This window comes from Pan paniscus, chromosome 21, assembly GCF_029289425.2.
Source record: "Pan paniscus chromosome 21, NHGRI_mPanPan1-v2.0_pri, whole genome shotgun sequence".
NCBI lineage: Eukaryota > Metazoa > Chordata > Mammalia > Primates > Hominidae > Pan > Pan paniscus.
The window spans coordinates 42,482,471-42,510,316 of record NC_073270.2 but is presented as its reverse complement, the minus strand read 5'-3'; the positions used below and the strand labels follow the sequence as shown (position 1 = coordinate 42,510,316).

The window sequence follows — 27,846 nt, the reverse complement described above, 5'->3', positions numbered from 1 at the left end:
TGGGCTCTGGGGCCGTCGGGCGCAAAAGGACACGATAGTGTGGCGGGTCCCGGAAAGGGACTCCCGGGCGGGGTGTTGCGGGGAGGTGGTGACGTGGCCGGACAGGACCTAAAGGACTTGGACTAGAGGAGCGGAGCTGGCAGGAGCGTCGGACGGCGGTGTACGCATGTGCCTGGACGGCGGTGTACGCATGTGCGTCGGCGGAGGCAGGCGTTCTGCGCGCGCGTGCCCGAGAAACTGACGGCCGCGCATGCGCCCTTGGTTGGCGGGAGTTTCGGAGGCGGTGACCGTGACGTAGAAGGTGGAGACCGCTTCACCCTGATCAGGGAGGATCGGCTGCGGGTGCGCAAGGCGTCCAGGAGTGACCTGGGGCTGTGGAGGGCGACCCGTGGCCTTGTGTTTCAGGTACGGAGGTTCCGGACTGGACGGGCGTCAGGAAGTCACAGACTTGTCCTCTGATGTGGCCCCGCCCGCCGCCGCACTAATCTCTTCGGCGTCGTACCTGTCGGCCCAGCTCGACCCGCCGCAGCCCCGGCCCCGACCGTGGACACTGGGGGTCCCCGAGGGCGCTGCGACCTCCTCCCGGGTGAAATGAAACCCGAGGGCAGTCCCCCTTACCGACCCCATTAGAGGCGTATCTGCCGTGCCAGGGGTCTAGACTCCAGAAACAGGGGTGAGGACTGGGTAGAGGGCTGGGGTTCGAATTGCCCCTGTGCCCCCAAGGCTGGCTGTGTCACAAGCTTGGGCCAGGCTTTTTGCCCCTCTGAACCTCAGTTCCCCTGTCTGCAAAGTGGAGTTAATGGTGCTTACGGAGTTGTGGAAGGGATTAAGTGGAATAACGATGCAAGTAAAGCGCTTACATAGCACAGGTCCTAGCATAGAATAAGCGTTTAACAGTTGACAGTTGTTGCTTTTCTAAGCCTGGATCTGTGTGATACAGTCGTTATTATCCAAGCCTGGATCTGTGTGATATTGTCATAAGGACCGTGGGGGATTCAGATCCTTGACCGAGCCCTCCTTGTTATCTTTTCCTTTTTGTCCCTCTGCATATATTCATATCTTTTTACTTAGCACCCCCCACAGACAGATTTCTGCTGGGAGGGAGGGGACGATGAAGAGATGCCTAGGTGACATCCCTGCCTTCCAGGCAGTTGTTCCTGACAGTCACTAGCAATACAAATACAGCCTGGCTGGGGAGACAGACATGTAAACAGATTTTATAGCCAATGCTACGAAGGCCAAGGGGCATAACCACCAACTCTGCCAAAGATAAGTGATGTGAAAGCTTCATATTTGAGCCAGGTTGGGAAGGATGAATAAGTTTAACAGGTAGAAGGACAGATATGTGCAAAGATTCAGAAGTAGTACAGGGAATAGGACTGGGAGGAGAGAGCAGGAATGGGTAAATTGGGACTAGTTTACCTGAGGTGTTGCCTACACTTTGGAAAAGTCCCGGCAACTGTCTGAAGAATAGACTGGGCCGGGTGTGGTGGCTCAGGCCTGTAATCCCAGCACTTTGGGAGGCTGAGGCCGGGCAGATCACCTGAGGTCAAGAGTTCGAGACCAGCCTGGCCAATATGGGGAAACCCCATCGCTACTAAAAATACAAAAATTAGCCAGGTGTGGTGGCAGGCACCTGTAATCCCAGCTACTCAGGAAGCTGAGGCAGGAGAATTGCTTGAACCTGGGAGGTGGAAGTTGCAGTGAGCCGAGACTGCGCCACTGCACTCCAGCCTTGGCGACAGAGTGAGATTCCACCTCAAAAAAAACAAAAACAAAGAATAGACTGGAGACGGGCCGTTGGAGGTAGAAAAACTAGTGGAGAGACTATTAAGATAGTGGGAGGGACCAGAAATTATGAGACCTGAACTAAACTAGTAACGATGAGGCTGGGCGTGGTGGCTCACGCCTGTAATCGCAGACTTTGGGAGGCCTAGGCTGGTGGATCACTTGAGGCCAGGAGTTTGAGACCAGCCTGGCCAACATGGGGAAACCCCATCTCTACTAAAAATGCAAAAATTAGCCAGGTATGGTGGTGCATTCCTGTAATCCCAGCTACTCAGGAGGCTGAGGCAGGAGAATCACCTGAACTGGGGAGGAGGAGGTTGCAGTGAGCCAAGATTGTGCCACTGCACTCCAGCCTGGGCAACAGAGCAAGACCCTGTCTCAAAATAATAAATAAACTAGTAACAGTGAGAATGGAGAAAAGATTTAGAGACTGTTTATAAAACAGTTAGGACTTTGGATCTGGAGAACTAAGAATAAGAAGTAATGGATGATGTGGTTTTTCTAGTTTGGAAGACCAGGTAGACCATAATGTCATCAATGGAATTAGGGACTAGTTAAACACAAAGTAACTGGGAAGTAAGGTAGGGTATGTGTTCAGGGAGATTTGAATATTTCTAGCAATAAAGTGTATAGAAATTCAGAAGAGGAGGTGATGGCCCCTGCTGATATTCTCTGTCAGGGAGATGGATAAGGGTAGCTCAGAGAGGCTGGAAAGCACACGGCCTATTCTGGGGCTGTAAAGCCCCATTGAGACTGCAGTGAAACGTGAAGAACAGATCACTTCCATTTTCCTATTTTCAGAGTTTACCACCTAGGATGACTTCAGTGACTAGATCAGAGATCATAGATGGTAAGTATTGTAGTGAAATTCAGTACCTCTTACCTTGGGTTCAGGCTTCTGAGCTATACCCAAATCTTTCCTGGCTCCTGGTAGATTTGGAATCACATACTCATTATTTGCAGAGATGTTTTCTTTATGTTTCCACGATCTAGGGGCATACATTTACTTTTTCCACTTTTTTGCACAAATAGTTGTGGCGGGCTTGATCTTGTATTTTGACTTTTTTATAACAAATACTAGAAAAAGGACCAGTGATGTCTAAGACTCATGATCATCAATTGGAATCAAGTCTCAGTCCTGTGGAAGTGTTTGCTAAAACATCTGCCTCCCTGGAGATGAATCAAGGCGTTTCAGAGGAAAGAATTCACCTTGGCTCTAGCCCTAAAAAAGGGGGAAATTGTGATCTCAGCCACCAGGAAAGACTTCAGTCGAAGTCCCTTCATTTGTCTCCTCAAGAACAATCTGCCAGTTATCAAGACAGGAGGCAATCCTGGCGGCGAGCAAGTATGAAAGAAACGAACCGGCGGAAGTCGCTGCATCCCATTCACCAGGGCATCACAGGTGGGGTGCTGTGTACACAAGACAGTGAGGTTCCAGCTCAGATAAGAGACAGGTTCCAGCTCAGATAAGAGGCAGTGAGGTATGGCAGAAAGTGTGGGAGAATAGACATGACTTGCTACTTTATAAGTACTGATGTCAAACACCTAGTAAATGTTCAGTATTACTGCTATTTCTTTTTAAGAGACAGGATGTTGCTGTTTTGTCTAGGCTGGACTTGAACTTCTGGGCTCAAGCAATTCTCCCACTTCAGCCTCCCAAGTAGCTGGGACTACAGGCGTGAGCCACTGCACCTGGCTTACTACTTATATTATATTATTAGCTGCCACAAATAAATTTCTAATTGTTCAATACTCACCTCTGCTAGGGTGAGAGACATTAAAGATTTCTTTCTGTGGTTTTCTGTCTCATACCCTAAAGTGGAGCAGAAGATAGTTGGGTTGATACCTGATTTTAGCCTTTATAACTGGAAATACCTCAGAGGGAAGATGCACATACAAATATCTAGAGTGGGCCAGGCACGGTGCCTCATGCCTATAATCCCAGCACTTTGGGAGGCAGGAGGATTGCTTGAGTCCAGGAGTTTGAGGACAACCTAGGCAAGATGGCAAGACCCCATCTCTACAAAAAGTTTTTTAAAAAATAGCAGGGCATGGTGGCACGTACCTGTAGTCCCAGCTACTGGAGAGAGGCTGAGGCAAGAGGATCACTTGGGCCCAGGAATTCAAGAAGGCAGTGAGCTATGATTGTGCCACTCAATCTATCCTGGGTGACAAAGTAAGACCCCTGTCTCTAAAAAACTTTGTCTCTTTTTCCCTATCCCCTCTCTCTTCCCTCCTCCCTCCCTGCACCCCACCCCTCTCCCTTCCCTCTTCCCTCCCTACCCCACCCACCCCCGCCTCACTTTCTTTCTCTCTCTGTCTCTCTGTGTGTGTGTGTGTGTGTGTATCTACAGTGAAAAACAGTTTTTAGGGATGCTATACAGAACGTGATTTGTGTCATTTTGTGTGAATTTACAATAGTAACTATATCTTAGCATCAAAGTACAGAACATAACGTGGAAAAGCTTGCATATTTCAGGAAGACTATACTAGCTCTGTGATGTTGAGTAAATTACTTAACCTTCTTTGTCTTAAGGTCCTCATCAGCAACTTGGAGATGAAATAGTACCTATCTTACATAACACAGTACTTGGGACATAGTAAGCCCTGAAATGTTAAGCTACTGTGATTAGTTTTAAGGTATCGTCCTATTTCCAAGTGGTCTGATGCACAGAAGGAAATCTGGGTAAAGATAGGCACTTAGCACATCAGAAAATTGCTGCCACAAGGCCCATGTACTTTAGTCCCTAGACGTGCTGAGAAAACATCAGTGCATCCCAAGATTAGCCCTACCTTTAGCTCTATGCCAGAGTATTTAGACTTAAACAGAAAAGCATCAATGTAATAAGATTGGTTCTTGCCTGGTTATTTCTGGCAACCTGTCAGGTTTCCTTGGTTATAGGCAGAAAGTATCCTGTTTTTCTTGACTAACAGCAGTGACAATTAAGAGACAAGAACTTTAAAAACACAACCAGCTGAAGCTAGAGGGCAAAAAGACATGTAGCTCTCATAATTCACAAAGCAAAATTCCTTTGCTATGTAGTAATTGTTTACAAGTGGACATAATTTTAAAAAACGGTATCTACATCTTGCGATTGGTTAGGGATTCAGTCGCATAATTATGTAAAATGCTCACCCAATTCAGTCTAATAACGCACTCTATGACCTTGGGCAAGTTACCTATTACTTTGTGCCTGTGTCATTATCTGTTATCTGAATGGAATTCATAGGATACTTGCCCCTTTAATGAAATATGTATATAGCATTTCATAAAATGCTTTTTATATAGCAAGTGTTCAACAAATGTTAGTTATTAATGCTATTATGAGGTCATTATAGAGAGGCAGTGTGGTAATAGAGGGAAAAACACAGATATTGGTGAGAGACTTGGGTTTGAATTCTGGCTCCACCAATTTCCAGTTTCTGGCCTCAAGCAAGTCATTTCCCCTCAGAGCTGCAGTTTTCCCATTTGTAAAATGGAACTTTATAATAGTACTCTTCTTATAGTATACAGTACAAAGTGTTTAAAGCACATTGCAGTGCCTGTCCTATAAAAAAGCTCAGATGTGGCCAGGCACAGTGGCTCACACCTGTAATCCCAGCACTTTGGAAGGCCAAGGCAGGCAGATAACTTGAGGCCAGGAGTTCAAGACCAGCCTGGCCAACATGGGGAAACCCTGTCTCTACTAAAAATACAAAAAATTACCTGGGTGTGGTGGCGCATGCCTGTAATCTCAGCTACTGCAACCTCTCGGCTCACTGCAGCCTCCGCCTCCTGAGCCCTTTTGATTCTCCTGCCTCAGCCTCTGGAGTAGCTGGGATTACAGGCGCATGCCACCACTCCTGGCTAATTTTTCTATTTTTAGTAGAGACGGGATTTCACCATGTTGTCCAGACTAGTCTCCAGCTCGTGGTCTCAAGTGATCCCATGCCTCGGCCCCAGAGTGTTGGGACTATAGGCATGAGCCACCGTACCTGCCCAATACAAAGATTCTTATAACTTTTTTTTTTTTAAGTTTAGATGAACAAATGGGTAAACTTCATTCCTCAGTGATCCTGCAAAAATTAGAATTCTGTCTTTAACTAAAGAAGGCTGTTCTTGCCTTAAGTTGGATTTATCAAGAGGGAGGACATTTTTCAGTTTTGTTAGTTGCTAACTATGTAACTATCCAGCTCCTTAAATGTGGCTATGTTTTATGTTAGAGCTCAGCCGGTCTATCAGTGTCGATTTAGCAGAAAGCAAACGGCTTAGCTGTCTCCTGCTTTCCAGTTTCCAGGTAAGGTTCTTATAACTAGGAAATGTTTTTGTGTTTGTTAACTGCTGTTGTGACAATCTTTTGTTTTTAGATGGAGCCTGACTGTCACCCAGGCTGGAGTGCAGTGGTATGATCTTGACTCACTGCAACCTCCGCCTCCCAGGTTCAAGTGATTCTCCTGCCTCAGCCTCCCGAGTAGCTGAGACTACAGGCACATGCCACCACGCCCCGCTAATTTTTGTACTTTTAGTAGAGACAGGGTTTCACCATGTTGGCCAGAATTGTCTCGATCTCCTGACCTCCTGATCCGCCTGCCTCGGCCTCCCAAAGTGCTGGGATTACAGGCATGAGCCACCGCATCCAGCCCTTAATTTTTTGCATTTTAGTAGAGACGGAGTTTCACCATGTTGCCCAGGCTGGTCTTGAACGCCTGAGCTCAGGCAGTCCACCCACCTTGGCCTCCCAAAGTGCTAGGATTACAGGTGTGAGCCACCGCGCCCAGCCTTTTTTTAAGGTATATTGTGTATTATGTGGCTACCAGGTGCTTACATCAGTTTAGATAAGCAGGTAATTTGTATGAATTAAATAACCTTTTTTTTTTTCCTGAACCGAAAGTCAAAATCTGTAGTCCAAGCAACAAAAAGTTTTTTGTTTTTTCTTTGTTTGTTTGTTTTTTGTTGTTTTTTTGAGACGGAGTCTTGCTCTGTCACCAGGCTGGAGTGCAGTGGCACAATCTCGGCTCACTGCAACCTCCGCCTCCCAGGTTCAAGCGATTCTCCCGCGTCAGCCTCCCGAGTAGCTGGGACTACAGGCACGCGCCACCATGCCCCGCTAATTTTTTTTGTATTTTTAGTAGAGATGGGGTTTCACCATGTTGGCCAGGATGGTCTCCATCTCCTGACCTTATTATCTGCCTGTCTCAGCCTCCCAAAGTGCTGGGATTACAGACGTAAGCCACTGTGCCTGGTCAACAAAGAGTTTTTTTTTTTTTCCCCTTATCTATTTATTTGTTTCTGTGAAAAGTCTTATGTGTAAAAATTACATCATATTTAGTATTTAGTTTCATATTTATTAAACATCATAAAGTGACATAAATTTAGGACTGGCCTGGAAGTTTTTGGTGGTTGTACTAAAAATGCTTTTCTTTATTTAGTTCTCTATTCAGAAACTTGAACCTTTCCTAAGGGACACTAAGGGCTTCAGTCTTGAAAGTTTTAGAGCCAAAGGTAAGTTGCTAACAGATAAGTGAGCTTTGACCCTGGGCAGTCAAAGCTTTGCTCACAGCATCCCCATTTACAGAAGCTGCTCCCTTATAAAACTAGTTCCCCCACCTTTTGTTTTTTAGACAGAGTCTCACTCTGTTGCCCAGACTGGAGTACAGTAGGGTGATCTTGGCTCACTGCAGCCTCTGCCTCCTGGGTTCAACCAATTCTCCTGCCTGAGCCTCCCGAGTAGCTGGGAGCCACCACACCTGGCTAATTTTTGTATTTTTAGTAGGGAAGAGGTTTCACCATGTTGGCCAGGCTGATCTTGAACTCCTGACCTCAGTGATCTGCCCACCTTGGCCTCCCAAAGTGCTGGGATTACAGGCATGAGCCACTGTGCCCAGCCCCCTACTTTTTTTAAATTGCAAGAATACATGCTTACGAAGCTAAGGAGGTGTGAAAGTGGAAAATAATCTTCCCTTCCATTCTGGCCCCCAGTCTAAGTTCCTCTCCCCAAAGGTAGCTATGGCCACCAGTTTCTTGTGTATCCTTGCAGAAATATTTATTGCTTTTTTTTTTTTTTTTTTTTTGAGATGGAGTCGCGGCTCTGTCACCCAGGCTGGAATACAGTGGCACAATCTTGGCTCACTGCATCCTCTGCCTCCTGGGTTCAAGCAATTCTCCTGCCTCAGCCTCCTGAGTAGCTGGGATTACAGGCAGCCACCACCACGCTTAGCTAGTTTTTTGTATACTTAGTAGAGACGGGGTTTCGCCATGTTGGCCAGGCTGGTTTCTAATTCCTGACCTTAGGTGATCCGCCCGCCTTGGCCTCCTAAAGTGCTGGGATTACAGGTACAAGCCACTGTGCCCGGCCTGGATTTAACTAGTTCTTTACTAATAGGCTTTAAGTGTTGTTGTTTTTTTTGTTTTTTTTTTAGTCTTTTGCTACTACAGTAAATAATGTAATGAATTTTTTTTTTTTTTTTTTTTTTTTTGAGACGGACTCTCGCTCTGTCGCCCAGGCTGGAGTGTAGTGGCGGGATCTCGGCTCACTGCAAGCTCCGCCTCCCGGGTTCATGCCATTCTCCTGCCTCAGCCTCCCAAATAGCTGGGACTACAGGCGTCGGCCACTGCGCCCAGCTAATTTTTTGTATTTTTTGTAGAGCCGGGGTTTCACCATGGTCTCGATCTCCTGACCTCATGATCCGCCTGCCTCCGCCTTCCAAAGTGCTAGGATTACAGGCGTGAGCCACCTTGTTGCCCAGGCTGGAGTGCAATGGTGCAATCTTGGCTCACTGCAACCTCTGCCTCCCAGGCTCAAGCAATTCTCCTGCCTCAGCCTCCCTAGTAGCTGGGATTTCAGGCATGTGCCACCACGCCGGGCTAATTTTGTATTTTTAGTAGAGACGGGGTTTCTCCATGTTGGTCAGGCTGGTCTCGAACTCCCGACCTCAGGTGATCCACCCACCTCGGCCTCCCAAAGTGCTGGGATTACAGGCACGAGCCACTGCATCTGGCCTTTTTTTTTTTTTAACACAAGCCTTTTGGCACATATGCAAGTAAAAAGAAGATAAATTCTTAGAATTGGAATTAACTAGTTCAAATGAAATTATGGGAATTACCAGATTGCTTCCCAGACAAGTGGTATCAATTTATTCTCTCACTAGCAATACATGCAGGGACTTGTTTTCTTACACTCTCACCAACAAAAAAGCCTTTTAGATTTTCTTACTATATGATAGGTGATAGAAGATATTTTGTAGTTTTAATCTGTGTTCCTTTTTCTTTTGAAGAAGATAAGCATTTTTTCTTTTTTCATATTTTTAGAGCCATTTGTACTTTCTTTTTTTTTTTTTTTTTTTTTTTGAGATGGAGTCTCACTCTGTCTCCTAGGATGGAGTACAGTGGTGCGATCTTGGCTGACTGCAACCTCCACCTCCTGGGTTCAAGCGAGTCTTCTGCCTCAGCCTCTGGAGTAGCTGGGATTACAGGCATGCACCACCATGCCTGGCTAATTTTGTATTTCTAGTAGAGACAGGGTTTCGCCATGTTGGCCAGGCTGGTCTCAAACTCCTGACCTCAGGTGATTCACCCACCTCAGCTTCCCAAAGTGTTGGGATTATAGGCGCGAGCCACCATGGCTCAGCCTCATGTTCGTTTTTAAAACTTAGGATGGTGGCTCTTTTACACTGATTGGTAGGAACTCTTTATATTACGAGGCAGTTAGCTAGTTGTCTGTGAAATAAATTACTAATGATTGAACTTTCTAGGAAGTACCTATTCTGCTAATAGTGTAAATATACACTTATCCAGGGTCAGAAATACTCAAGTTTACCCACTTAAAAGATCTAGAAAATACATGAACTTGGGCTTACTTGCCAGTTAAAATTGTTTATCTCAGAATTGACCATCACCTTAATTAAAGTAGATATGCTAGGATTATCCTGATAACTAATTAACATAGCCTTTCCCCTTAGTGTTCTTCACCTGAATGTAGTAGTGGACTCTTCAAGTCTAGCAGAGGCCTGTTTTTAACCTTACGCCCGTAATTTTTTTTTTTTTTTTTGAGACAGGATCTCGCTCTGTTGCCCAGGCTGGAGTGCACTGGCATGATCACAGTTAACTGTAGCCTTGATCTCCTAGGCTCAAGCATTTCTCCTTCCTCAGCCTCCCAAGTAGCTGGAACTATAGGCATGTGCCACCACACCCAGCTAACTTTCTAAAAAAATTTTTTTTGTAGACATGGGGTCTTGCTGTGTTCCTCAGGCTGGTCTTGAACTCCTGGGCTCAAGTGAAACTCTCACCTCAGCATCCCAGAGTTCTGGGATTATAGCAGTGAGGCACTATGCCTGGCCTTTTTGGTTTTCTGTCTTTCTTTTTTTTTTTTTTTTTTTTTTTGAGACAGAGTTTTGCTCTGTTGCCAGGCTGGAGTGCAGTGGTGCAATCTCGGCTCACTGCAACCTCCGCCTCCCAGGTTCAAGTGATTCTCCTGCCTCAGCGTCCTGAGTAGCTGGGACAACAGGCATGCGCCACCACGCCCAGCTAATTTTTGTATTTTTAGTAGAGACGGGGTTTCACCATGTTGGCCAGGATGGTGTTGATCTCTGAACCTCGTGATCTGCCCGCCTTGGCCTCCCAAAGTGCTGGGATTATAGGCATGAGCCACTGCGCCAAGCCTGGTTTTCTTTTTTTCTAATAAAGAGATGGGGTTTCACTATGTTGCTCAAGCTGTGCTGGGCTCAAGCAATCCTCCTAAGTAGCTGGAACTACAAGCACTATGCCCGGCTATGCCCATAATTTTTTATTTGCCTCCGTGTTTCTTATTACCCTCTTGCCTATTGCCTGACTTCTTTTTTTTTTTTTTTGAGACAGAGTCTCATTCTTGCCCAGGCTAGTGTGCAGTGGCACCGTCTCAGCTCACTGCAACCTCTGCCTCTCAGGTTCAAGCGATTCCCCTGCCTCAGCCTCCCGAGTAGCCGGGATTACAGGTGTGTACCACCACGCCCAGGTATATTTTTGTATTTTTAGTAGAGACAGGGTTTCATCATGTTGGCCTGGCTGGTCTCAAACTCCTGACCTCAAGTGATATGCCTGCCTTGGCCTCCCAAAGTGCTGGGATTGCAGGTGTGAGCCACCCCGCCCAGCCTCAGATATACCTTTTAAACTGCTTTTTCACAGTTCATTTATAGAAACATTTATCATAAATGTCATAAAGGCTGGGCACAGTGGCTTACGCCTACAATCCCAGGACTTTGGGAAGCTGAGGCAGGCGAATCGCTGGAGCCAAGGAACTGGAGACCAGCCTAGGCAACATGGTAAAACCCCATTTCCACAGAAAATACAAAATTTAGCCGGGCATGGTGGTGCTGCCTATATTTCCAGCAAATAGGGAGGCTGAGGCGGGGGTTATATTGCTTGAGCCCAGGAGGTGGAGGTTGCAGTGAGCTGAGATCACACCACTGCACTCCAGCCTAGGTGAAGGAGCGAGAGTCTGTCTAAATAAATAGATAAAAATGAGTTGTCTTTCATTTTATCTATACCTACCAGAAAAAAAAGATAAAATCTTTCTACATACTTAACTCCACACTTTTGGGTGGGCTTGAGGACCAACATGTAACAGTACCTAGAGCTGAGACTACCTTAATACACCTTTGTCAGCATCTCACTATGAAAACGTATATTTCCTTTATTTTATGACACGTAAATTTGTGCTGTCTAGCATCTTCTCTTTCTGAAGAATTGAAACATTTTGCAGACGGACTGGAAACTGATGGAACTCTACAAAAATGTTTTGAAGATTCAAATGGGTAAGAGCAGTTCCCCTTCTGTCCTAAATTATGATTGAATTAGGACTTTAGGCCGGGCGTTGGTGGCTCATGCCTGTAATCCCAGCACTTTGGGAGGCCGAGGTGGGCGGATTACGAGGTCAGGAGATCAAGGCCATCCTGGCTAACATGGTGAAACCCCATCTCTACTAAAAATAAAAATAAAAAATTAGCCAGGCGTGGTGGCAGGCGCCTGTAGTCCCAGCTACTCAGGAGGCTGAGGCAGGAGAATGGCATGAACCCGGTATGCGGAGCTTGCAATGAGCCAAGATCGCGCCACTGCACTCCAACCTGGGTGACAGAGAGAGACTCTGTCTCACAAAAAAAAAAAAAAAAAAAAAGAATTAGGACTTTTGTTGTAATTAGATAGTTGTTCATTCACCAACAAACATTTATTCAGCATCTTCTCTTTTTATTTATTTATTTATTTTTTGATTCGGAGTCTTGCTCTGTACCCCAGGCTGGAGTGCAATGGTGCAATCTTGGCTTACTGCAACCTCCATCTCCCGGGTTCAAACCAGTCTCCTGCCTCAGCCTCCCAGGTAGCTGGGACTACAGGCATGCGCCACCATGCCTGGCTAATTTTTTTGTATTTTTAGTAGGGATGGGGGAGATGGGGGTTTCACCATGCTGGCCAGGCTGGTCTCGAGCTCCTGACCTCAAGTAATTCGCCCTACTTAGCCTCCCAAAGTGCTGAGATTATAGGTGTGAGCCATCCTGCCTGTTCTTATTTTTTGTATTTTTCTAGAGATGAAGTTTCACCATGTTGGCCAGGTTGGTCTTGAACTCCTAACCTCAGGTGATCTGCCTGCCTCAGCCTCCCAAAGTGCTGGGATTACAGGCATGAGCCACTGCGCCGGCCTATTTTTAATTTTAAAGGCGGGGTCTCCCTATGTTACCGAGGCCTTTAGAACTCCTGGGCTCAAGCGATCCTCCTGCCTCTGCCTCCCAAAGTGCTGGGATTACAGCCATGAGCCCCCACACCCAGCGGATTCAGCGTCTTATGTACCAGGCTCTTTTAGATGCTGGTGATATAATGACAAGTGAAGCAAGGTCTCTTTTGTCATACATTATAATAGAAGACACAATAAACAAATATATGGGAAATAATGACTCAGCGATAATCTAGGAGGTCAGTAAATATAATCATGACTTGAGGGGGTGGGCAACTTTAGCTGGAGTGTTCAGAGAAGACCTCTAATGATTTGACCTTGGGCTTGAAACCTGTAAGATATGAATGGTGAGAAGGAACCAGCCATGAAAAGATGAGGGGAAAAACATAATTCACATCTTTGCTACCTTGCCAAGAGCCAAAGAACATGGCTCTTGAATATTAGCAGAAATTTAAAACTACCCCCAAAACTGGTACTTCCTCTGTAGGGGTGAGACTAACATCCTTAACACCCTAATTTCCACCCAGCAACAAGTCACTTCACTTGGGCTTACATCATGAACTTTAGGTTTTGACTTCACAAAAGTCTTTAGGATTGACATTGCTAGAGAGGAAATGAAAAACATTTTAGTTTAAAGTAGCATCTCTTTTTTTGTTTGTTTTTTGAGATGGAATTTTGCTCTCATCACCCAGGCTGGAGTGTAATGGCGCAATCTCTACTCACTGCAACCTCTGCCTCCCGAGTTCAAGTGATTCTCCTGCCTCAGCCTAACCCGAGTAGCTAGGATTACAGGCACCTGCCACCACGCCCAACTAATTTTTGTATTTTTAGTAGAGGCAGGGTTTCACCGTATTGTCTAGACTGGTCTCGAACTCCTAACCTCAGGTGATCCACCCTTCCTGGCCCCCCAAAGTGCTAGGATTACAGGCGTGAACCACCACACCGGGCCTATTTTTAATGCAGTATATTTTAGCACAGGCTAGTGTTTCTTAGCCAGAGGTAGTAATGGCTGTGTGTCTCAGGCTTTTCTAGAAAAAAACCTGAATGGTGGCACAAATAATTTGTTTTTGCGAGGTAGAATACCAAGTACATATAAAATATTTTGGCATTTTCAGGCCTGCTTTTTCATAAGAATTAATTACCCCACTCATTTAAGCCATTGGGTAACAGTAGGAATCAAAGTTGGTAAGCTGGACGGTACCAGAACACAGAGAGCCTTCAGTGCCAGGTTAAGGAGTTTTGACTTTTCTTCTGTATGCAGTAGAGAGTCACAGAGTTGTTTTTTTGTTTTTGTTTTTGTTTTTTTTTTGAGGCAGAGTCTCGCTCTGTTGGCCAGGCTGGAGTGCAGTGGCACGATCTCAGCTCACTGCAACCTCCACCTCCTGGGCTCAAGCAATTCTCCTGCCTCAGCCTCCCTAGTAGCTGGGATTACAGGTGTGTGCCACCATGCCTGGCTAATTTTTGTATTTTTAGTAGAGACGGGGTTTCACCATGTTGGCCAGGCTGGTCTTCAACTCCTGACCTCAGGTAATCCGCCTGCCTCGGCCTCCTAGACTGCTGGGATTACGGTCGTGAGCCACCACGCCCAGCTGAGAGTCACAGAGTTTTTAAGCAACGAAAAAAAGAAATTAGAGAAATATTTTAAGAAAGGTTAATCTGGCCATGATGTGAATTGGAATTGATAAGAGAAACAGAATATAAAGAGACCACTTAGAAAGCTATTACCTAGCTATTACCTACAGCTTAGAAAGCTATTACCTAGTGCAAGCCCGGCACAGTGGCTCACGCTTGTAATCCCAGCAGTTTGGGAGGCCGAGGCGGGCGGATCACGAGGTCAGGAGATCGAAACCATCCTGGCTAACACAGTGAAACCCCGTCTCTACTAAAAATACAAAAAATCAGCCAGGTGTGGTGGCGGGCGCCTGTAGTCCCAGCTACTCGGGAGGCTGAGGCAGGAGAATGGCATAAACCTAGGAGGCGAAGCTTGCAGTGAGCCAAGATTGCGCCACTGCACTCCAGCCTGGGTGACAGAGTGAGACTCCATCTCAAAAAAAAAAGAAAGTTATTACCTAGTGGAAAAGTGAAATAGAGTCCAACATTAAGTATTTTTTGAAAGACAAAAATTATGTAAGGGATTCTGGGCATGGTGGCTCCCACCTGTAATCTGAGCATTTTGGGAGACCAAGGTGGGAGGATCACTTGAGCCCAGGAGTTTGAGACCTGGGCAACATGGCGAGACTCCATCTCTACTAAAAGTAAATAAATAAAAGGCTGGGTGTGGTGGCTCACGCCTGTAATCCCAGCACTTTGGGAGGCTGAGGTGGATGGATCATGAGGTCAGGAGTTTGAGACCAGCCTGGCCAACATAGTGAAACCCCGTCTCTACTAAAAATACAAAAATTAGCTAGGGATGGTCGTGGGCACTTGTAGTCCTGGCTACTCTGGAGGCTGAGGCAGGAAAATCACTTGAACCCGGGAGGCAGAGGTTGCAGCAAGCCGAGATTACGCCATTGTACTCCAGCCTGGGTGACAAAGCGAGACTCCGTCTCAAAAATAAATAAATAGCTGGGTGCTGTTGCTCATGCCTGTGATCCCAGCACTTTGGGAGGTTGAGGCGGGCGGATCACCTGAGGTCGGGAGTTTGAGACCAGCCTGACCAACATGGAGAAACCCCACCTCTACTGAAAATACAAAATTAGCCGGGTGTGGTGGCACATGCCTATAATTCCAGCTACTCTGGAGGCTAAGGCAGGAGAATCTGTTGAACCAGGGAGGCAGAGGTTGCAGAGAGCCAAGATTGTGCCATTGCACTCCAGCCTGGGCAACAAGAGGGAAACTCCGTCTGAAATAAATAAATAAATAATTTATAAGCGATTATATTAAAGCAAATATTTCTTGAAAGATTTATGTCATAATCCTATCTGTTCTCCAGAAAAGCATCAGATTTTTCTTTGGAAGCATCTGTGGCTGAGATGAAGGAATACATAACAAAGTAAGTTAACCTTTGTTAGAAAATCTAAATTCATTCTCCCATCTGGGGAAATTAACTAACTTGGAAAAAATGAATAGTAAGCATTGTATTTGGAGAGTCAGCATTAGTGCATCAATACTAGAAGTTAGAAGGCTGCATATTGAGATTTTTATGGACTCTACTAATGATCAATTTCATAGAATGGAGTCTAGAGAATACAAATATTAATTTGACTTGAAGAACTCAGGTTTGATATGATTAAATATCCTCTGAATTGGTCAGGCTTTCTAACCCTGTAATGACCTTTCAACTCACATTTTACATCCAGATTGTACACCTCACATACTTATTGTTACTGTGAGTGATTCAGAATAAGATTATAAAAATTAACTGAACTTTTTTTCCTGATTCTTACAGGTTTTCTTTAGAACGTCAGACTTGGGATCAGCTCTTGCTTCACTACCAGCAGGAGGCTAAAGAGATATTGTCCAGGTTAGATCTATGAACTGTAAAAACTCTTTAAAAATCTTATGGAGTTTGATTGGTGTTTATTTCAGTTCTGTTAGCACAAATTGAAAGATGAATCCTTTCTCACGGGCCAATAAGCTCATCAAATTCTGTAGTGTGTATTAGCACTCTCTGACCAGAAACGGGAAGTGAGTGAGAGGAAGGAAGAGTTGGTGTCACTATTTTCAGTCCAAGAACACAATTGTTTCTGTTCTATGTCCTTGGCTAACATTTCATATCCTGGGGGAGACAGACACATCTCTGCATTGTATCTGGCAGCCTGGGGCTGGGCCAAGAACAGTAACCAAGGGGCTTCAGTGAGCACATGGCCTATGAGCTGCAGGTTTGGGGGATGCCCTTGGCCAGGGCCTTCTTGGAGACAGAAAGACATGAAACTGGGTGATGAGGAAGATTGAGGAAAGAGAGGATCTTTGGGTCTTGAAGGTAGAGGAAAAGTAGGAAAGTGCTAGGTGTTTTTTTGTTTTGTTTTGTTTTGTTTTGTTTTGGAGACAGACTCTCGCTCTGTTGCCAAGGCCGGAGTGCATGGCGCCATCTGAGCTCACTCTGCCTCCCGGGTTCAAGCAATTTTCCTGCCTCAGCCTCCTGAGTAGCTGGGACTACAGGTGTCTGCCATGATGCGTGGCTAATTTTTGTATTTTTAGTAGAGACAGGATTTCACCATGTTGGCCAGGCTGGGCTGGGTGTTTTTTTGTTGTTTTTTTGTTTGTTTTTTTGCTCTGTCGCCCAGGCTGGAATGCAGTGGCACGATCTCGGCTCACTGCAGCCTCCAACTCCCTAGTTCAGGCGATTCTCCTGCCTCAGCCTCCCGAGTAGCTGGGATTACAGGCATGCTCCACCACACCCCACTAATTTTTGTATTTTTAGTAGAGACAGGGTTTTGCCATGTTGGCCAGGCTGGTCGTGAACTCCTGGCCTCAAGTGATCTGCCCATCTTGGCCTCCCAATGTGTTGAGATTACAGGTGTAAGCCACGGCACCTGGCCAGAAAATGCTAGATTTTGATTTAGTTGAACATTTAAACCATGGTTTTAAGCTTTTTTTTGAGATCGAATCAGCTAGAATCCCAACTACAAAATGTTAGTCAAAACCCTAATTACAAAAGTGGCCTCTCAGTAGAGAGGGGCTTTGAGGAGCATGGTTTGAAAAATTTCCCCAATCCAGGTAATGATGGTTATCAGTTACTTTATTCACCCCTTACATACTGTATTTATGAAGATAGATAATGTGTAAGATGCTAGTTTCAGATAAAATCTTTTGTGGCAAAGCTTGTAGGTTAAGAGGAATGGTTCTAAAAGCAGACTGTCTGTTCAGACTCTAACTGTTCCTTAGTTTTGTGACCTTGGGCAAGTCACTTAGTCTTGAATGAGCCTGAGGTTCCTCATTTGAAAATGGGGATGATATTAGTACCTTCCTCATTGGGTTATTGTGTCAAATTAGGTTAAATGTAAAGTGCCCAGTAATGTCTGGCATATACTTAGCACTCAGTAAATTGTAGTAGTTGTTGTTATTAAAGTTGTTGTTCATCAGTTTTCATGAACTCTCAGTCCTGTTCAGTTATTTTAGGTAATTGAAGTAGGCCAGCATGTTTTGGTAAACAATTATAGACACTGACTTTAGGATAGTAAGCTTTGGCTTCACTCTCTCCCAAGTATAGTCCTTCTGGTATATGGACCTTACTATTAAGTGGATTCAACTGACTGGAAGCTTCCAGCATTTCCTGGAGTCCGGAGGTATAAAGACATGAATACTAGACAATTGTTTCAGAACTTCTTGTTAAGACCAGGCGCGGTGGCTCACGCCTGTAATTCCAGCACTTTGGGAGGCCGAAGCGGGCAGATCACAAGTTCAGGAGTTCGAGACCAGCCTGGCCAACATGGTGAAACCCCGTCTCTACTAAAAATACAAAAAATTAGCTGGGCATGGTGGCAGGTGCCTGAAATCCCAGCTACTCAGGAGGCTGAGGCAGGAAAATTGCTTGAACCCGGCAGGCAGAGGTTGCAGTGAGCCGAGATTGCACCACTGCACTCCATCCTGGGCAACAGAGTGAGACTCCGTCTCAAAACAAAAAACAAAAAAAAACCTTTCTGTTAAGAAGTGAGCCTATAGCTAGCGTAGAGTGGAGGAATACTGATTCAGCTTTATAGGATAATCTTTGGTATCTCTTCCAGAAAATAATTACAGAATCTCTCAAAAGCTCTTGTGTTTTGTTTTTAGAGGATCAACTGAGGCCAAAATTACTGAGGTCAAAGTGGAACCTATGACATGTCTTGGGTCTTCTCAGAATGAAGTTCTTAATACAAAACCTGACTACCAGAAAATATTACAGAACCAGAGCAAAGTCTTTGACTGTATGGAGTTGGTGGTAAGTGGGCTCATGTTTATTTAGTTGAGTTATCCAGCTTTGCCACCTTGTAATCCTTGGAAATTAAAAGACCTGGAGAAATGTATAAGTGTAAGTTGAATATGTTTATTCAACTCTACCTTAGGAAAACATGGAGAGACAATTAAAAAATAATAAACAAATGAATATATAGTGGTAAATGCTGATGAAGCAGGGTAAGAGAGACAGTATAGGGAGGTTGGTGGGTTGCTATTTTATATAGCAAGGTTATTGAAGGCCCCACTGAGGTGCCATTTCAACAGACTTGAAGGAAATGAGCCATGAGGACATTTGAGGGAGTAGTATTGTGTCAAACCAGGTATTAATAGCAAGCAGATGGCATTTGAAAGGACAATTCAAGGAGAGTTTATTTTCAGAAAGGCTAAATAGAAAGGTATGGGTATTGGAGAACCACAAGGGTTAGTGGAGTAACCTGGGGCTTATAGGCAGCAGAGCTCTTACTCCTCCTAGGACTCAAAGGGAGGAGGGAGTAGCAGTTACTGTGGCACCTAATGGGAGAAAGTCACATGGTTAGCTGACCTGAGCCAACTCAAGATGACTCGTTCAGCTCCTTCCCACTTAGACATCCTGTTGGTAGAGGTTACACGGGTCAGCCTCCTGGAGCATAGAGCAGCCTGGAGAAGAATGTGGTGTGACTTTGGAGGAACAAACAGAATTATCTGGCATAAGCATTCCAGGCTGAAAGAACAGCAAGCCCAGAGCTCCTGAGCAAGAGCTTGCTTGTCGGGTTTGAGGAACATCCAAGAAGCCATGGACCTTTACAGCTCACAGCTGTCTTTTTTCTACAGATGGATGAACTGCAAGGATCAGTGAAACAGCTGCAGGCCTTTATGGATGAAAGTACCCAGTGCTTCCAGAAGGTGTCAGTACAGCTCGGTAAGCTTGTCTCTTGAGGGGACCAGAGTTTAGGCTGTTTTCCATGATAGCCTTTGGGATACAAACTGCCCTTCAAAGCCTATGGTCCAAGAGGGTAAGACCTATATGAGGTGATTTGTTTTTCTTCCCACAATAAATAGTATGTTATGGGTACTCAGAGTTGATAGGAAATTTCTAGATGTAAATTCTACAGAAGCACAGTAGACTGAGAATTAAATCCCCATGAAATATGTTGTTGTTTTGGTAAATCCAAGACTTAAGAAATACCCACCCATTGCTTTTTCCCTCTTCATTTCTCAAGAATTCACTAAGTGACACTGACATTACTCCTCCCTAGCTTTTCCTGACCTCCTTCCAGCCCTAAATTATTGGCTATACATACCTTCATTTTCTTTCTTCTTCTACTTTTTTTTGGGGGGGGGGGGCAAAGTCTCTCGCTCTGTCATCCAGGTTGGAGTGAATGGCACAATGACTGCACAGCTCACTGCAGCCTCAACCTGATAGGCTCAAGCAATCCTTTCACCTCAGGCTCCCAGAGTAGCTGGGACTAAAAGCATGCACCACCACCACCACACCCAGCTAAATTTTTAATTTTTTTGTAGAGATGGGGTCCCCCTGTTTGTCCAGGCTGGTCTTCAACTCCTGGGCTCAAGTGATCATCCTGCCTCAGCCTCCCAAAGTGCTGGGATTACAAGTGTGAGCCACTGCACCTGACCATCTTGTTTTTTGGGGTTTTTTTGTTTGTTTGTTTGTTTTGAGACGGAGTTTCACTCTTGTTGCCCAGGCTAGAGTGCAATGGTGCGATCTCGGCTCACTGCAACCTCTGCTTCCCGGGTTCAAGGGATTCTTCTGCCTCAGCCTCCCTAGTAGTTGGGATTACAGGCATGCTCCACCGTGCCCGGCTAATTTTATATTTTTAGTAGAGACGGGGTTTCTCCATGTTGGTCAGGCTGGTCTCGAACTCCTGACTTCAGGTGATCCACCTGCCTTGGCCTCCCAAAGTGCTGGGATTACAGGCGTGAGCCACTGCGCCCAGCCTCCATCTTCTTATTGATCACACTGTATTGTGATTGTAGTGGTGGCTGGCTGGCTTTCTTTCTTTCTTTCTTTTTTTTTTTTTTTTTTTTTTTTTGAGACAGTCTCGCTCTGTTGCCCAGGCTAGAGTGCAGTGGCATGATCTTGGCTCACTGCAACCTCTGCCTCTGGAGTTCAAGATATTCTCCCACCTCAGCTGCCTGAGTAGCTGGGATTACAGGCATGTGCCACCATGCCTGGCTAATTTTTGTATTTTTAGTAGAGATGGGGTTTCACCATGTTGGTCAGGCTGGTCTTGAACTTCTGACCGCAAGTGATCTGCCCATGTTGGCTTTCCAAAGTGTTGGGATTACAGGCATGAGCCACCCCTTTTTTTTTTTTTTTAGACAGGGTCTAGCTCTGTTGCCCAGGGTGGAATACAGGGGCGCAGTCATGACTCATTGCAGCCTCAACTTTCTGGGCTCCCAGGTGATCCTCTTGCCTCCCATGTAGTTGGAGGATCATGCTAGGACCATGCTAGGCTAATTTTTTTTTTTTTTTTTTTGTAGAGACAAGGTCTTACTGTGTTGCCCAGGCTAGTCTCAAACTCCTGGGCTCAAGGAATCGTCCCGCCTTGGTCTCCCAAAGTGCTGGGATTACAGGCGTGAGCCACCATGCCCAGCTGTGGCTGGCATTCTTACCAAATTGTCATCTCCTTGAGGCCAGAGACTCTCTTATTTGTCTTTGTAATGCCCTTCCATGTGTGTCACAATGTCCCTACATTAAGTTTTCAATAAATGTTACGTTATTTCAATTGAAATTTATTTTTTGGCCTCTTTTCTCTGCAGGGAAGAGAAGCATGCAACAATTAGATCCCTCACCAGCTCGAAAACTGTTGAAGCTTCAGCTACAGAACCCACCTGCCACACATGGATCTGGATCTGGATCTTGTCAGTGACTTTATGAGAGTTTCTGCCACAAGGTGCCCAAGAGGAGAGGAATGGGAAGAGTGCCCCAGCACGTGGTGACTGCGTGATTTCTGCTCGTTGCCTTTGAAGATAACTGGCAGGACTGACTGTAGAACACTTTGACTTTTTTCAAAAAGTGATGGAATTTGTACATCCAAATGAATATTGTATAGACAATTTTCCCAGGAATGTGCAAAATGCTTGAAAGTTCAAACTTCTTTTTTGAAATGATCTTCAGATCCAGTGGCCCATTCTTTTATCTTTATCCTGTGAAGGTGTTTTTCAGGTTTTGAAACAATCCAAAAATCATTTAGGACCAAGTCTAAGGAAACATTTTAGTGGCCAAGTTGGATTCTGATTGTAAAGGAATGATACTAATTTTCTAGCATGGCTCTGAAGGTGATTTTAGGTAGGAGAGTTTTGAGGCTGGGCGCAATGGCTCACGCCTGTAATCCTAGCACTTTGGGTGACTGAGGCGGGTGGATTGCTTGAGCCCAGAAGTTGAAGACCAGCCTGAGAAATAAGGTGAAACCCTGTCTACAAAAAATACAAAAAGTTAGCTGGGTGTGGTGGCTTGTGCCTGTAGTGCTAGCTACTCAGAAGGCTGAGGTGGGAGGACTGTTTGAGCCCAGGAGGTTGAGGCTGCAGTGAGTTCTAATTGCGCCACTGCACTCCAGCCTGAGTGACAGAGTGAGACACTGTCTTAAAAAAAAATTAAAAATTGTAAAAAAATGAAAAAAAAAGTTTTGAGCATTGTTTGCATCATTGGGATACATATGTCACTTCACAAGATGTTCAATTTGAAGGAAATACCACTCATTCTCTATGTCCTGTTGTCTGTAGTGTGCTTCAGTTTTTAATATTGAGTTGACCTCCTAAATCCTGGATTCATGACAAGAAAGGAGTAAGTACTACTATTCATCGTTCTATTTGTTTATAATCTGTATTATAAAATTGCACATAATTAAAAGCTTTCCCTTGTCTTCGTCTATGTTTTGAGTGTATAAACAAAAAGGGAGTGCCGGGTGCGGTGGCTCACACCTATAATCCCAGCACTTTGGGAGGCCAAGGCGGGCAGATTGCCTGAGCTCAGGAGTTCACGACCAGCTTGGGAAACACGGTGAAACCCTGTCTCTACTAAAAATACAAAAAATTAGCCGGGCATGGCGGTGTGCACTTGTAGTTCCAGATAGGAGGGTGAGGCAGGAGAATTGCTTGAACCCGGGAGGCGGAGGTTGCAGTGAGCCGAGATCGTGCCCTTGTACTCCAGCCTGGGTGACAGAGTGAGACTGTCTCAAAAAAAAAAAAAAAAAAAAAAAAAAGAGGGAGGGCTGGGCATGGTAGCTCACACCTGTAGTCCCAGCACTTTGGGAGGCCGAGGTAGGTGAATCACTTGAGGTCAGGAGTTCGAGACCACCCTGGCCAACATGGTAACCCATATCTATAAAAAAATAGCCGGGTATGGTGGCACACACCTGTAATCCCAGCTATTTGGGAGCCTGAGGCAGGAGAATCACTTGAACCCGGGAGGCAGAGCTTGTGGTGAGCTGAGATAGTGCCACTGCACTCCTGGGCAGTGCTTTTTCCTGGGCAAAAAGGCGAGACTCCATCTCAAAAAAAAAAAAAAAAAAAAAACTAGGAGGGTTTAACAGAAAATAGGATTCTTTGCCAAGATGCTGAAGTGAACAGTAGTGTTGAGATATACTTCTGCATTAATTATCAGTAGAACACCAACTAGGCCAGGCACTTCAGGAGGCTGAGGTGAGTGGTCGCTTGAGCCCAGAAGTTTGAGGCCAGCCATGGGCAGCATGCCAAAACTCTGTCTACAAAAAATACAAAAATTAGCTGAGAGTGGTGGTGCATACCTGTATTTCCAGCTACTTGGGAGGCTGAAGTGAGAGGATCAATTGAGCCTGGAAGGCCAAGGCTGCAGCAAGACATGATCACAGAACTATATTCCAGCCTGAGCAACAGAGTGAGACCCTATCTCAAAATTAAAAAAAAAAAAAAAAGCCACACACACACAAAAAACCCACCATCTAATTTATTACTTACGTTTCTTATTCTGGCCAGGCATGGTGGCTCACACCTGTAATCCAGCATTTTGGGAGGCTGAAGTGGAAAGATCACTTGGGGCTAGGAGTTCAAGATCAGCCTAGGCAAGATGGTGAGACCCCTGTCCCTACAAAAAATTTTAAAAATTTTAAAAATTTGATGGTGTGTGCCTGTAGTCCTCATGCCTGTAGTCCCAGCTACTCAGGAGGCTGAGGCGGGAAGATCCCTTGAGCTCAGGAGTTCAAGGCTGCAGCGAGCTATGATTGTGCCTATGCACTCCAGCCTAGACAGCAGCAAGACCCTGGCTCAAAAACAAGCTAACTAAATAAATAAATCCAGGCGGTAGTGCCATGGCATGCTCACGGCTCAGTGGACCCTCAACCTCCTGAGCTCAAGCAATTCTTCCACCTCAGCCTCCCAAACAGCTGGGACTACAGGTGTGCACCACCACATCTGACTAATTTTTGTTTTGTTTTGTTTGAGACAGAGTCTCCCTCTGTTGCCCAGGCTGGAGTGCAGTGGTGCCATTTCGGCTCACTGCAACCTCTGCCTCCCGGGTTTAAGTGATTCTTCTGCCTCAGCCTTGCGAATAGCTGGGATTCCACACATGCACCACCACACCTGGCTAATTTTTGTATTTTTAGTAGAGATGGGGTTTCACCATGTTGGCCAGGCTGGTCTTGAACTCCTGACCTTAGGTGATCCACCCAACTTAGCCTCCCAAAGTGCTGGGATTACAGGCGTGAGCCACCGTGCCTGGCCTAACTTCTGTACTTTCGTAGGAATGCGGTTTCTCCATGTTGCCCAGGCTGGTCTCAAACTGGACTCAAGATATACACCCACCTCAGCCTCCCAAAATGCTGAGATTACAAGTGTGAGCCACTGTGCTCAGCCAAAATAAAATGTTTCTTATTCTCTGATCCCACTAAAGGGACAAATCCCATTTCAGTTAAACACCCAGTCATAATCTTAAGTCTTAAACCTTGGCGCAAGTGCCAGTTAATGAGAAATGACATCTCCTTGCTTGGACCTACATTTGTTCTTTATTCCTTTATATATTTACCGAGTACCCGCCATATGCCACACACAGTTCTAGGATTGGAGGAGGGAGCGAAGAGCAAAAACATGGGTTCTCTCTTATGATGCTCAGTTTGCTGACGATACAAGGAACAAGAGAAAACTCTGCAGAAGAGATATTTTAGCTGACGTGGGAAAGATGAAGGAGTTAAATGGGGCAAGTATTTCAGGCAAAAGGAGAAGCAATTTTCAAAGGCTTGAGGAGGACAGTGGAGCATGCTGGGACACTTAAAAAAAAAAAAAGAATAAAGCAGGAGTGCTGGGCACCAGTAGAAGACTGGCCTGAGACAAGTATAATTGAAAGTCATTAGAAGGCTTCAAGAAAGGGCGAGAAGATCAGAACTTTATTTTTAAAAGATTACTCTAGTTGCGGTGTGGGGAAAAGATAGCAAGGTGTGGGTGTGGGAGACCAGTTAGGTTATTGCAGGAGTCTAGGAGAGAAATGACAGCTTGTGCTGGGTGTTGGCAGTGGATGAGTGGGGTGGGACTGCTCGTGTTGCCCACAGTGTCTGGAACATAGGCATGTAACCTAGGTGTTAAAAACCTAACTCTAGCCAGGCATGGTGGCTCATGCCTGTAATCCCAGCACTTTGGGAGGCTGAGGTGGGTGGGTCACCTGAGGTCAGGACCAGCCTGGCCAACATGGTGAAACCCCATCTCTACAAAGTACAAAAATTAGCCAAGCATGATGGCAGGTGCCTGTAATCCCAACTACTCAGGAGGCTGAGGTGGGAGAATTGCTGGAACCGGGGAGGGGGTGAAAGTTGTAGTGAGCCGAGATTGTGCCACTGCACTCCAGTCTGGATGACAGAGCAAGACTCTGTCTCAAAAAAAAACCCCTAACTCTGCCATTTATTAACTGTGACTGAAAAATTTATTTAATCTCTTATCTCGAAGGTTGAGAGAATTATAGAACCTATATCACAGGGATGCTGTAAGAATTAAATAATACAAAAGTTTAGCGGTATCAGTATGCTGCAGGAGGTGAAGCCTGAACAGTGGGTAGATGATGGAGCAATTTGAGATGGGAAAGCTCGTTCTATTTGGGATACCAAATGGAGAAATCAACTGGTCTGTCAAATAACACAGGTGGAGAACTGGGTGGAGAAATCGAGACTGGAAATAACATTTGAGAGTTGCTGATGTCTAGTTCTTGATGACTTGAGAATGATATAGTCCACAGTAGAGCAAGAAGGGAAAGTTTGGATGGTCTCATGGAAATCCAACATTTAAGAATCAGAGCAGGGCGGGACACAGTGGCTCATGCCTATAATCCCAGAACTTTGGGAGGCCTAGGCAGGAGGATTGCTTGAGTCCAAGAGTTCTAGACCAGCCTGAGCAACATGGTGAGACCCTCGTCTATATTTATCTCTATCTGTATCTCAAGAATCAGAGAAATGCTCTTAATTGCCTACTCTTTCATAAACAAAGTAGTATAATGGAGAGAGTTGGAGTGAATTTTCCTTTTTCTTTTTCTTTTTTTTTTTTTTTGAGACGGAGTCTCGCTCTGTTGCCCAAGCTGGAGTGCAGCAGCGCAATCTCGGCTCACTGCAAGCTCTGCCTCCCGGGTTCACACCATTCTCCTGCCTCAGCCTCCCGAGTAGCTGGGACTACAGGCACCCGCCACTACGCCCAGCTAATTTTTGTATTTTTAGTAGAGACGGGGTTTCACCTTGTTAGCCAGGATGGTCTCGATTTCCTGACCTCATGATCTGCCCGCCTCAGCCTCCCAAAGTTCTGGGATTACAGGCGTGAGCCACTGCGCCCGGCCATGAATTTTCATTTTATCCTCAATTTCCTCATCTGTAAAATGGGGACAGATTATCTCTCTAAAGATGATTATACCCTCCCCCTTTTTATTTATTACATTGTATTGCATTTTTTGCTTATAAGGATTTCTTCAAACTCAAGAAGTATGTTTTGTGTCTTCAACAGTAAAATAGGATAGAACAAAGAAAAATAATACTTACTGAGCTCTAAGCATTTTACATGCATATTATCATTCAGTCTTTGCCACAACCTTGTAACTTCTATTTCTGGGTGTGTGACATAGATGAGGAATTCGGGCATGGAGAGGTGTGGAGAGACTTAATTGTCTAACCAAGGACATATGGATAAATAGTGGATGGTGAACTAGAACTAATTTGATTTCAGTAAATGTTAACGAACATAAACCATAAAATAAATGGCTGTGCTCAATTAATGTTAGTTTTCCTTCCAACTAAATTCAGTTCAAGAATTGTGCTTGATGAATAACAATATTATTGCTGCCCTCTGACATGTTTGGTAATATTCATTTGTTCAGTTTGCCTTAATTAAAAGAATATGCTTTTAGTGGCCGGGCGTGGTGGCTCACACCTGTAATCCCAGCACTTTGGGAGGCAGAAGCAGGCGGATTGCTTGAGGTCAGGAGTTTGAGACCAGCTTGGCCAACATGGTGAAACCCCATCTCTACTAAAAAAAAAAAAATACAAAAATTACCCAGGCATGGTGGCGCCCGCCTCTAGTCCCAGCTACTTGGGAGGCTGAGGGACTTGGGAACCTGAGCCGAGATGGCGACACTGGCTCGGGTTAAAAGGGCGCGGTGGCTCATACACCTGTAATCCCAGCACTTTGGGAGGCCGAGGCGGGCAGATGACGAGGTCAAGAGATCCAGACCATCCTGGCCAACACGGTGAAAACCCGTCTCTACTAATAATAGAAAAATCAGCCAGGCCTGGTGGCACACGCCTATAGTGCCAGCTACTCGGGAGGCTGAGGCAGGAGAATCGCTTGAACCCAGGAGGCAGAGGTTGCAGTGAGCCGAGATCGCGCTAGTGCACTCCAGCCTGGCGACAGAGCGAGACTCCGTCTCAAAAAACAAAACAAAACAAACAAACAAAAAAAACTTTTAGTCAGTGGTACTTAATGGTAAAGAAATAATAGATAATAAATAGAAGAAGAGTGTGTCCTGTACATTTTGGTGTTAAATTGTTGGGTCATTAAGTTTAATATCTGCAATCATTCTGGGAAAAAAATTCCATCTCTAATGTTGCATTCGAGAAAGTAGATGATTTGGCTGACGGTTGTAATAGGGGTGATACAATGGAGGACTGGTAATTCGGAGCCCTGAGTCTTGGACCCTAGTTCTTAAATTACTATGTCCATTCACCAAAAATTTACTAAGCTCTTTCCACGTGCCAAGCACTGTGCTAGGCGCCCTGTGACCTTGGGTATGGCTCTAGGTCACCTTAAAAGGAGGATGCCATACCCTGCAAGAGCTCTTAGGGGCTTCATAAGGATGCGACTCAGGGAACTGAGGGAAGCGCTCCAGACGCAGAGCTCAATGGCCCTGCCGCCCAGCACCTCCAAAATCTGAGATTCTTCTCTGAGGAAACTCCGCAGCAAGAAAAACTACATCAAAGATGGCGCCGCCGGCCTCTCCTGGCTCAGCCACCATCTTCTCGGTAGTTCCCGAGGTGGACGGGCACAGCACTCATGCGCGGCCGTG

General features: G+C 45.4%; 1 protein-coding gene across 3 annotated transcripts; it reads left to right on the top strand.

The window, feature by feature from the left end:
- The first annotated feature begins 188 nt into the window (after nucleotides 1–188).
- Nucleotides 189–22,205, top strand: DSN1 (DSN1 component of MIS12 kinetochore complex). Of its 3 annotated transcripts, XM_003831897.6 has the most exons (11): nucleotides 189–405; nucleotides 2,590–2,638; nucleotides 2,870–3,190; nucleotides 5,992–6,065; nucleotides 7,198–7,270; nucleotides 11,469–11,556; nucleotides 15,400–15,459; nucleotides 15,856–15,930; nucleotides 18,180–18,327; nucleotides 19,155–19,242; nucleotides 21,105–22,205. In XM_003831897.6, exons 2-11 carry the CDS (start codon nucleotides 2,605–2,607, stop codon nucleotides 21,212–21,214), a joined length of 1,071 nt encoding a protein of 356 aa, XP_003831945.1. In that variant the 5' UTR covers nucleotides 189–405; nucleotides 2,590–2,604; the 3' UTR covers nucleotides 21,215–22,205. The 3 variants fall into 3 exon arrangements, with proteins under 3 accessions (XP_003831945.1, XP_003831948.1, XP_008955531.1); XM_003831900.6 differs by lacking the exon at nucleotides 2,870–3,190 and having other exon boundaries at nucleotides 257–405; XM_008957283.5 differs by lacking the exon at nucleotides 2,590–2,638 and having other exon boundaries at nucleotides 267–405.
- The last annotated feature ends 5,641 nt before the right edge of the window (nucleotides 22,206–27,846 follow it).

Excerpts from the sequence above, each read along its gene's own strand:
- DSN1 (XM_003831897.6), top strand. The coding sequence starts at position 2,605 with ATGACTTCAGTGACTAGATCAGAGATCATAGATG. Across the intron at positions 2,639-2,869 it reads TAGATCAGAGATCATAGATG|AAAAAGGACCAGTGATGTCT; the intron begins GTAAGTATTGTA and ends AACAAATACTAG. Across the intron at positions 3,191-5,991 it reads CATTCACCAGGGCATCACAG|AGCTCAGCCGGTCTATCAGT; the intron begins GTGGGGTGCTGT and ends GTTTTATGTTAG.